This window comes from Notamacropus eugenii, chromosome 1, assembly GCF_028372415.1.
Source record: "Notamacropus eugenii isolate mMacEug1 chromosome 1, mMacEug1.pri_v2, whole genome shotgun sequence".
NCBI classification, from domain to species: domain Eukaryota; kingdom Metazoa; phylum Chordata; class Mammalia; order Diprotodontia; family Macropodidae; genus Notamacropus; species Notamacropus eugenii.
In genome coordinates, this window is record NC_092872.1 from 658,133,794 (window position 1) to 658,144,511 (window position 10,718).

The 10,718-nt window shown below is 35.0% G+C and overlaps 1 protein-coding gene across 23 annotated transcripts in view; it reads left to right on the forward strand.

The window, feature by feature from the left end:
• The window catches only part of NRXN1 (neurexin 1), a 1,424,087-nt gene extending 1,417,517 nt beyond the window's left edge, over positions 1–6,570 (forward strand). For all 23 annotated transcript variants that reach the window (XM_072635587.1, XM_072635590.1, XM_072635593.1 and 20 more), the window contains one exon: positions 3,271–6,570. In XM_072635587.1, the coding sequence (XP_072491688.1) occupies positions 3,271–3,575 (305 nt within the window). In that variant the 3' untranslated portion in view covers positions 3,576–6,570. The remainder of the gene's footprint in view (positions 1–3,270) is intronic.
• The last annotated feature ends 4,148 nt before the right edge of the window (positions 6,571–10,718 follow it).

Here is a 10,718-nt window from a genome sequence, read left to right on the forward strand (position 1 = left end):
TCATTCTGCCTTGGCCACAGAAGCAATTGTAGGCTTTATTCAGCATCATTACGCTGTCTTTTCTAAGAAAGCACTGACATACACAGAAGGGTGTTCCCTTAGTTCATTTTTGGATGGCCAAGAGACATTGCCAGTTCCTTCTTGGAGACTGGGTCCTCTTGCTTTGTAAGTGAATGTGCCCCAGAAAGCTTTTATTTGCAGTGAGAAAAAAAATCAACAAACCAACTCACCCATATGGCTATACCATACTATTTGGGAAAGAGATGGCAAAGTTTTATATGTGTTTGCTTGGGAGGTTAATGGTGCTAAGAAATGATAAATGAGGGTTGTATAGGAAAATGGTAAAAGGGAAAATAATAGCTACTAACTAGAGACTGAGTAATAAAAGTTTCATCTTTAGTGTTTTTAAGCTCTTTTAAAAATTTAATTTCATAATCAAAGCATCAAAATCAGTTTTTAAAATGTATTCTTTATCTATTATCACAAATTTTTATTCTTTGTCTATAGAATAACACCTTTGATTATAAACTCCACGAGGAGGATCATGTCTCATTTATATTTTGTGTTTCCCTACTGCCGAACTTAATACTCTATATGTAGTAATCATGTAATACATATTTTCCAATTGTTCAATTATCTTGGAATCATACAATTTAAGAAATATATAGGTCATGTTTTAAAAGTGGGAATGTAATTCCATTAATTTGGTTTCAAGTGCAGTTTTCACAAGGCATTGTGTGTGTGTGTGTGTGTGTGTGTGCATGGATACATGTGTGTGTCCGTACCTGTGTGTTATAGAGGAGTGAGATTGCAGAAAGATGGTAGAAAGATGGAAGAGTAGTTGAATAAGAGGTAATTGTTGAAGCAAGAGGTAGGACAGAAATTATATCTCTCCATCCTCTCTACTTGAAAAACTAATTATCAAAATATGAGAGAAGAAAGACTTTGGTATTTTAATAAGCAGATTTTTAAAAACACAACATAGAGTAATCAGAAAAAAGGTACACCTGGCTTCTAAGTCCGGAAATGAGACTTGCTAAAATCATAGAATTTTAGAGTTAAAAGAGATCTTGTAGAATATCTAGTTCTAGTCAATCCCTTCATTTTATGATGACTTGGCCAAAGTCATCCAGCAAGTGCTGAAACTTGAACCGCAGTGGAATTTTTGATTTCCAAACCAATACTTTTTACTACTACTACTACTACTACTACTAGTACTACTACTACTACTACTACTGCTAGTACTACTACTACTACTACTACTGCTACTACTGCTACTATTACTCCTCCTCCTAATTATCATCACCATCACCATCATCGTAACTAGCATTTATATAACATTTTAATGTTTGCAAAGTGCTTTACATGTTATCTCATTATATCCCTAGAACATCACTGTGAAGCAGATGCCATTATTTATCCCCATTTTACAGATGAGAAAACTGATACTGAGAAAGGTTAAATAATTTGCCTAGGGTTACACAGCTAACAAGGGTCTGAGGCAGGATTTGAATTCTGGTTTTAATAACTTGAAGTCTAAGACTCTTTCCATTATACCATCTAAATGCCCTTCTGATCATAATATACAACCTCACTTATTATTTAAGGAAGAGAAGCTTATTTTACCTCTCTGGGCTTCAGTTTCTTCATGTATAAAATGAGAAAAAATTATTTTCTTTTATGTTCTTTCTCTACTCAAAAATCCGAAGACTGTGCCCTTTCAGAGATGCATTAACCACTTGAAGCCTTAGGGTACTCTAAAATGTTTTTCTTGAATTGTGTCTCACATGCTGAAAGTTCCTAGTTTATAATCAATAAGTAATCAATTGGTTTCTTCTGGATCATTTTTTATCCAATTGGTCTGTGGTAAATTTGTATTGATCTAGAATTCTTTTTATAAAATAGATTTAAAGTACTGATTCCTCCCCATCTTCCTTCTTTCATGATGCTTCTCCTGCCTTTAAATCCATGTCCTATTCTTTCATTGAGATTATGAAAGACGAAATAATTCCTAGTAGAAAATGTATGTATTTTAGGGGTTGATCATCTCATTGGCCATGCGTAATAGTAACCTTGGTGGTTGTCCGGCCCTTTGTTTCTCTTTGCTGCTCTTCACAAATGGATTTATTTTTTGGAGAATTATTTATTGTAGAGAATGTGCTGTCCTTCAAAGTTTTGTCCTTGGAATTCAAAAAAACAAAATGGAAATAACTTCCAAGTCAAGAAGGCAATCGTATGTTTTCCACGTTGTAAAGATAAGTGATAAAAATTACATCTTAAAATGTATGCAATTAGACTTTCTCAAATGCACAGATTAGCTTATTGTTCAGTGTTTTACACACTGCATCCCTCCTCTGGTACAGAAACTAATACTTTTAAAAACAAACTTATGCAGACTTCTCTGCAGTGATTTAAGAATCCAGTTTAATCTTTAAATACAACTAGGAGGACAAGGCAAAAATCTTCAGAACGGAGTCAGTACTTAATAAATGGTTGTTGAAGGAATGATTACATGAATATGTTAACTCTTCATTCAATAACCCTTTTTAAAGCATCTGATATGCACACTGCTCCACACTAGGTTCTGGAGGGGGTATAGAATTTACTAGAACCATGGCCCCCTATGGATAGGGGAATAAAACATAGGCATAGCTGAAGGATGCTGTATTACCTGTAAAATGCATTAGAAAGGAAGAAAAAAGAAACTGTTATATTAAGGCTGAAGGGAGGAAGGTGTTAAAAATGGGGAGATCAGCGAAGGCTTCATGGAGAAGATGTCAGTTTAATTAGGCTTTAGGATGAGCTCAGCTCATGGATCCCATAACTTTTTAGCCTGAATGAGTCACTCTGTTTTTCAAAATGATATCCTACGGTACTGTGAGGAGCTATACCATTTTCATTAATGTATTTTTCATTTTCACTATGAATCTGCAGCATCAGTTCGATGGATCAGGATTTTTTTTGTTTAGTGCTAAACTGAGTTTACTTGAGGATGTACTTTTAGAACCTCATTAATACAATTAACATACATGAAAAAAACATACATTTATGGCAGCAAATCTCTCCCGGAGTACTTTCAATTCACATCTCCTGCTCTTTAATGACCAAGAGGCACTGGGCCTGCTACTTTTAGTAGTATTACACTTTCCTGAAATCAGCAAGTGCTGTTCCATTAAGGATAAAACAAGGATGCTCAATGTTAATGTAGTTCTCTGATTGTCAGTAAACTCAGTACTCACCTCTGTCTTCTTGTCGTCCCTTTTCCTACAGCCAACCCGACCAGAGCAGGTGGCAGAGACTATGCGGGCTCTGCAGAAGTGATCAGAGAGTCCAGCAGCACGACAGGCATGGTCGTTGGGATTGTAGCCGCTGCAGCCCTGTGCATCCTCATCCTCCTTTACGCCATGTACAAGTACAGGAACCGAGATGAAGGTTCATACCACGTAGACGAGAGTCGAAACTACATCAGTAACTCAGCACAGTCCAATGGGGCAGTCGTGAAGGAGAAACAGCCTAACAGTGCTAAAAGTTCCAACAAAAGCAAGAAAAACAAGGATAAAGAGTATTATGTCTGATCCTGACATCCCAAAAGGACACTTGTATAGAAATAGTCTTCATTTTATCTGAGACATAATACAAACTTATTTACTTTCCTTTTTACGAAGCACATACAAAAGAGGACAGGGAATGCAATGAGGAAGGAAAGACTGTTTTTAAAACCAAGTATCTCATGCTCTTGTTTCTCCAGAAAGCAGGGGCTGATAAATTCCCAAACATCCACAGTGTTTTCATTTACTCTGCCTGTCTTTATGTTGCTGGAACATTTCTAAAAGACAGTGATGACCCCATGCATTCATAAAGCAAAGGAGTATTATCACATCAAGGCACAATACAAACAAAACAAAACAAAATTTAAAAAAAGAAGCTACCTATGATTCTGGATTTAGCCAAAGTGCTAGCGCTTTCTTGAGAAGGGAGTCTTATTGCCAGAGAAGACTGCCATTCGGTCTGACTCAACATGCAAACCTTAAAGAGTTTGCTGCCTCGTGTACCAGGAGCAGTGATTGGAGCTTGCATTGGAGACGAAGTGCTGGCTTTTTTGAAGACTTGTGTTAGAACACTTTCAAAAAGCCCCTTTCTGGTTGTAAGGGAAAAAAAGTATGGAGGCCTTATTTTCCAGTATGTGAAATATAAGGCACATTTTCACACTAAAATTAAAACAAAACAAAAACAAGAGGGCATAGATGCAATCATTTGGGAAATTTTCATGCACGCTTAATATGTTATTACATATGTTTATATAAAACACATCTATGTGTGCTTTCTGGACTGTGATAAGTGATGTTTTATAGCCTGTTGTATAGACAATGCAATCAATATCTCTGCTCTTCAGCCATTTTTGGTCGATTCAATGTTATAAGTGTTGCTAGGTATAGAGAGTTTTATGACATCTGGAGCACCAATCCTATTTCAGTTTTTTGCTGCCATTATAAATTGCCACAATTTGTTTTCTTTTCTTCTTTTTTTCAAAATTACAGTGTAGTGATTATTCTAAGGGGGATATGTATGAATGTATATACAAAGAGTCAGCTAATTTTTTTCTTACTTGTACAGCTTCTATTCTGTTGCAAATGAGTTTTAGTAGTTTGTATGAGAGATGTGGATTAGAAGGCAAAATACATACATATATAGTATATATCTCTTGTAATTGTCCTCTCTCCCCTATTCTATACCTCCCAAATCTGTTATTAACCATTGGAATCAGTCAAATTTGATGGTAGATGCAAACATTCATAATCTACTGCGCATTTACTAACAGAGTGAAACATGGGAGGGGTGGGTAGATGAGCCGATCAAGATGTTGTTGCTGAGCGGTGTGATTTGCTTCATTTAAGTTTTGCTCCCAGGAAATTCTGAGAAAATTGTAGTCCCTTACTAATCTGAAACCTGTCACACAGAATTTCACTAGTGTGTTCCTGCAGGTGAGAATCATTGTGGGGGCAGGTAACAGAAGCAAAAATGATTTATCTCTATCTTAACCCTGGCTGCTGCAATTGAAAACTTTCGTTTCTAATTAAAAAAAAAAAAAGATATATATTCTCTGAACTTGAAGTGCATGTTAAAGATTTTTGAAAAGTGGGCACTTTTTTCCTATAAGAAAGTATTTTAAACAACTTTGGATTCTGTATTACTAAATACCCTAAAAGATCATATATTAGTTAATCATTAAGACTATGTTTTAAAATAACTTTTATGCTTGTCATTAATAAACATTTTATTAGTTTAACCCATATTTAGTATTAGAATGGTATAGATAATACACGACCTTTTTTTTACATATTCAGTGAAGATCACAGCAATAAATCACTTATTATAATATGGTAATGCAAAGAAAATCTATTATTGGGCTGAAATGAGGTACTTCGTTAGAACTCAATTGCATTACTTGAACTCCTCCTGAAAGAAATACGGATGTTTAAGTTTTATAAAACAGAAACATGATTTTAAAATTAGCTTTAAATAGGGGCAACAATGCAGCACAATATCATGTGTGTTTCTTGTTCTTTCTGATGAAGAAGGCTGAGAAGTGGCATAGGTATGCCTCTCAAACGTATAACATCTTCAACATTTAATTGGCATACATAATGTTGAAAATGAAATGTCACTTTTAAGGGTTTCCAACAAACTATTAGGTGGAGAGATCTTTTGGTTGGGAAAGGAGTCCGAAGATATAGATAGTAGGAGGCATGAAATTAAATATGAAATGTCCATGAATTTTTCTTTAAAAAACCTGCCAACCAATGGAATTCCCAAATTATTACATTTGTTATTCACCCTTACTCAGGGAAAGCCAATGAAATAGGAAGGTAGACATTAACCTAACTAGTTTACAGCCTGAGGGTTTAAAATTATTTTTGCTCTTCATAGAATGACCTGAACTTGAAATATTCCCCATTCAAAACTTATTTTGTAATTTAATCACAATAGATTGCCTATGATGATTGATAGGTGGTACAAATAGCAGGAAAAGAAATTGGGGCTGATTAGAAGGTGTCTTCCCAGTGACATTTGACCAGAATTTCTTTCCCTAAAAGTACAAATTCAGTGTGACCCAATAAATCCAGCAAGGCGTATTCTTGATGTTAGAAAACACAAAATTTCACATTATTTCTTAGTTTTCTTCTCAATACAAAAGAAGAGGGAAAAAAGCATAACTATCTACACACCAGAAGTACCAGGGTTCCATATGTAGCCTTTGCTATTATTTTATTGTTTCAAACTAACTGACATCAATTTGGTTATATCTCAAGCCTGTAATTTGTCTGATTGAGGAGGCTTCTTTTCTATTCATGTAATATGTTGCCTTTTTTTAAACAGTACACTAAAATAAAGTGTGAGATGGGCCATCTCCAAATCATCAGAGGCCAGATGCCCCTATCCTTCTAGTGCTTTGTGTGATTAGATATCTAAGGGTTTTTTTTTTTCTGTTGCAAGGCCAATTTATCCATTATTGGAAATGCTAAGCAAGTGGAATTTACTGTTTTGTTAATAAAATGTTTCTTAATACAATTTTGGACTTGGATTTTTTAAAACTTGTATATCACCTCTTTTTGTTAAAGAAAAAAGTGACTAAGATTAAGGAAAGAGGGAAAAATGAAAGTTGCTCATAGATGATTAGTAAAGGTGGGATCTACCTCTCTGGAGGTGTATGACTATGAAAGGTTATAGTTGCAAAGGGAAAATCATATCTTTCCAAATTTTATGGATTAAAATCTATAAAGCTAATAAAAAGTGTTTGACAACATTGTAAGGAGGGTTGCTTTTTATAAAAGCTTTCTCCTTTCAGAAACACTTAGGCCTTCTTTGATTTGAGGACAAACATTCTAGTAATTTTTCCTGTGAAGTTTAAAGAGAAAAATTCTGTTATCCAAATTAGCTTAATTATTTCATGAACACACAAATCCATTCCTCTTTTACCTTCTTAATATTTTTTTCCCACAAAACCTGAATGACCTTTGGGAAATCACATGTCAACCAAGTGGCAGTTTTAAGTTGCAGACTACCTCATAATTTATCATTCTTTCAGACTAGCAAACTGATAGCTATAAAAATATCTAGACCAGTAAAATCAATTTACTCAGACTCTGAAATATGCTTGTACTTTTTCTCTTTTTAAATGAAAAAGTATACATATCTGTATCTATTGTTTCTACATTGATTAAAAGACTATATTGTTCCATCTGTAATACTATCTAATGAAGTCACTTATTCATAAGAATGTTCTTCAGACATAAAAGGAGAAAAAAGAAATTTCCCTCCTAAAGGGGCAAAATCCAAACTAAAACAAAATTGATTTGGATACATCCTAAATGATTACGCTTGACATGGTAGAAACAATATGTTGCCAATTATAAATGAATTGATAGACCATAAATTTAAAAATGATACTCAAGATGGCATGGTTCAGTACAGAATTTTCAGAGTCACCAGAGAGAGAAGCCATAAGCCATGACACAATGACCAGACTAAGATCTCACCCTATACTTCCAGTCTATCCTTAGGAAACATCATTAATAAAACCAATTATGTCAGTAGCTAATCCAACAGTATTTAAGTGCCTACTGTGTGCTAGACATTGTGCTAGGCATATTATGTATCTTCAACATCAGTCAATTCTTTATCAAATGTCTACTATGTATAAAGGCATTCTGTTATATGTTCACACAAGGTATGAAAAATTTGGAAATTTGGATGATCATTGAAGTAATCTCCTTCAGAGATGGAGATGTTAAACCTAGTACAATGTATTGGAAGTACCAATTGTAAACTGCCACAACTACCTCTCATGGTCATGGAAAAGTATTTCTGCTCTGTAATTATGGGCCTATCAATATTAGGTGGCATAGGCAAATACCAGTTAAGTAGCCCCTATATAGCAGTGTTGAGCAAGCAGAGGGAATTGTTCTATTTTCTGGAAATCTGTTTATTTGTCAATTAATTATCATAAGTGTAGAAATTTATGAAGCGGCCCAGAATTAAGCTTGTGTAATCACACAGATACTATGAAAATAGAATATTCCTTGCCATATTCTGCCCTGTCCACTGTTGACTACAAAAATCAATCATCTCTGGCAGAGGCAAGTCATTGGTATGTTTGTATCTGCTAATGGAGCATAAGATCTCATCAAACTTACCGAAAACTGAACTTTGAAAATCTTTGGTCTAATTCAATAAGCATTTATTGAGTACCTACTATGCTCCAACCACTGTACTAAGCGCTGTATATGGCCCTAAATACTAATGGACTATTATTTATCTGCTATCCAAGGAACAAGCCAAGCGAAGCTTACCACCGGAAGGCCATTGTCATCAGTATCAGTGGAGTTAAAACTCCCTCACTCCGAACTCATGGCATTATGATTCTTGAATCAAATATGCTTTCATAAATTTCAGTGTTAGATTTCTCTAATCCCATTCACTTATAAATACTGTATTAATTTGGATATTACAGTTAAGACTTCAGAAGTAGTTTCTTCTTGGAAAAATGATTAATATACCATGACTCAGTTCCTGGTTAAAGATCTATGCACAATCCTCACTTCTACATGGCCACCATCATCCTAATGGAGATCCATCATGAATCCATCCATTTATGAAAAGTTGGCTCCCCTCTCCATTTTTATTCAAACCTAAAAGTGAATTGATTTAATGCCATAAAGACATGGTCATGAATGTTAAGCAGTAGTCGTCATCACAAATCCCTTGATTAAATTATATGGAAGTATAATCATAGATGAGTTTGGATGAAGTATTGGAACCAGATAGATAAGAAGATGAAGGAATGTAAAATGAGGAACATATATAAAATGTTGGGAATAAGAAGAGTAAAGGAAGATAGAGAAGAATAATCAGTATCCAAATTTACAAATTAATGAACTCTAAGCCTGCACCTTAAATTAAATATTAACATTAGCTAATAAACAAATATTGAACAGTTACAAGTCAATAAAGAAGCTACTAGGAAGGACATCAGGTATAATCTTAAAGTTTAAAGAGAATTGGGTATCAGGGATGCCATTTGATATTTCTCAAAGCTCTACGATAATCGCAGGAGAAAATCACCACTCCATTTAAAATTTAACATGATATGTGACAAATATTGGTCAGGATCATAGCTTGAAAATGGATTTTCAGATAAGAGTTTTTAAGTGATAAGCATATATGATCTTTATAATGAAATAAGTCCCCAGGTAAAAGAAACAGACAGAAGTTAATTCATATTTCAAATGACTCTGCAAGAGTATTGGTTTTAGAGGTCATTAAGTGGTTGAGGGAATATTACTCAAAAGAGACTTTGCCAACACTTAACTAGCCAACTCTCAATTATTTTTCAATCTGTGGTGAGGTGGACCAGAGCACTGGGGAGATTTGAAATCCGTAGATAATTGAACAAAGTCTTTTCTTGTCTTTACCTCCACCAAATCATTTACTGCATCAGCTTACAAATCAGAGAATTTGAAGATTTCATAACCTCCCTTGGCTTGTTCTCAGCTCCTGGTAGAAGTGCCAACAAATGGCAATCATTAGATAAAACGAGTTGATAGAAGTGAGTTAGCTGTGTAAATTTGAAATGAGAAGAAGGAGGGTAGAGGGCCATGAAAGAGGAACATTGAAGGGGTGCTAGATATGTTGAGTTTTGTAAATAGAATATAATTTACTGGCCATAAAAATAGTAATTACTGTATCTACATGACATTTTTATAGTTTATTCCAATCTCTTTTCTATTTACTTTCATCCTCTTGTGATGTAAATGGGGCTGGCATTTGTATCTCCATTTCATTTCTAGGAATACTGAGCCTCAGAGAGATTAAGAATTCTGTTGTGAAGCTTTTCCTGGGAACTCTAGTACCAGAAGGCTCAAGGAATGAACTGAGACTAGACATAGATCTATATAGCATGTTAAAAAATCAAAGGGACCTTGGAACTCGTAAAATCCTAGCCCCTCATTTTGTAGATAAGAAGTCAAATGATTTTTCCAAGGTCATTCAGTGTAATAATCTGGACTGGAACTTGGGTTTCCTGACTTCATATCAGCTTAGAGATGGTAGATATAAATGACTCCTGATCACATATGTAAAATCTCCAGCTAAGAAAATTCAGACTCAGGGGAGAAGATGAAAGACTTATTAATCGGTCAATAAACACTTGCCACATAACTGCTATGTGTTGGGCACTGTACTAAGCACTTGGGACACATACAAAAAAGAAAGGGGGTTTAGGCCCTGAAGAACTTACCATCTAAAAGGGAAAAACAACACACAAAAGGAAACTGAAAAGGATTGGTAGTGGGTACAGGCTAGGGGCAGCATGGTAAAAGAGTCCAAAGAAGTGCAACTGGGTGAGAGATAAAGAGATGATTGACTTGGGCACCCACCTCAGAGGGACAGAGGTACTGATAACGTTTGAGTACCAAGACTGGTTCCATCTTGCAGGATGATGAAGTTCCTGGGAGCATGATGGAAAAGTTCAAAGGAGTACAGCCAAGTAGAAAATGAAGAAGGAATGTTATTATCATCTTTCCAAAATATTCTTTGTTTCCAGTCCTTTGATACCATGGTATCTATTACTCTGATGCCTATATTACCATGGGATGAGTTCTCCAGACTTTGGGCCTTTTACAGGATCAGGGGTTCTTAATTGAGGAAATTCATTAACT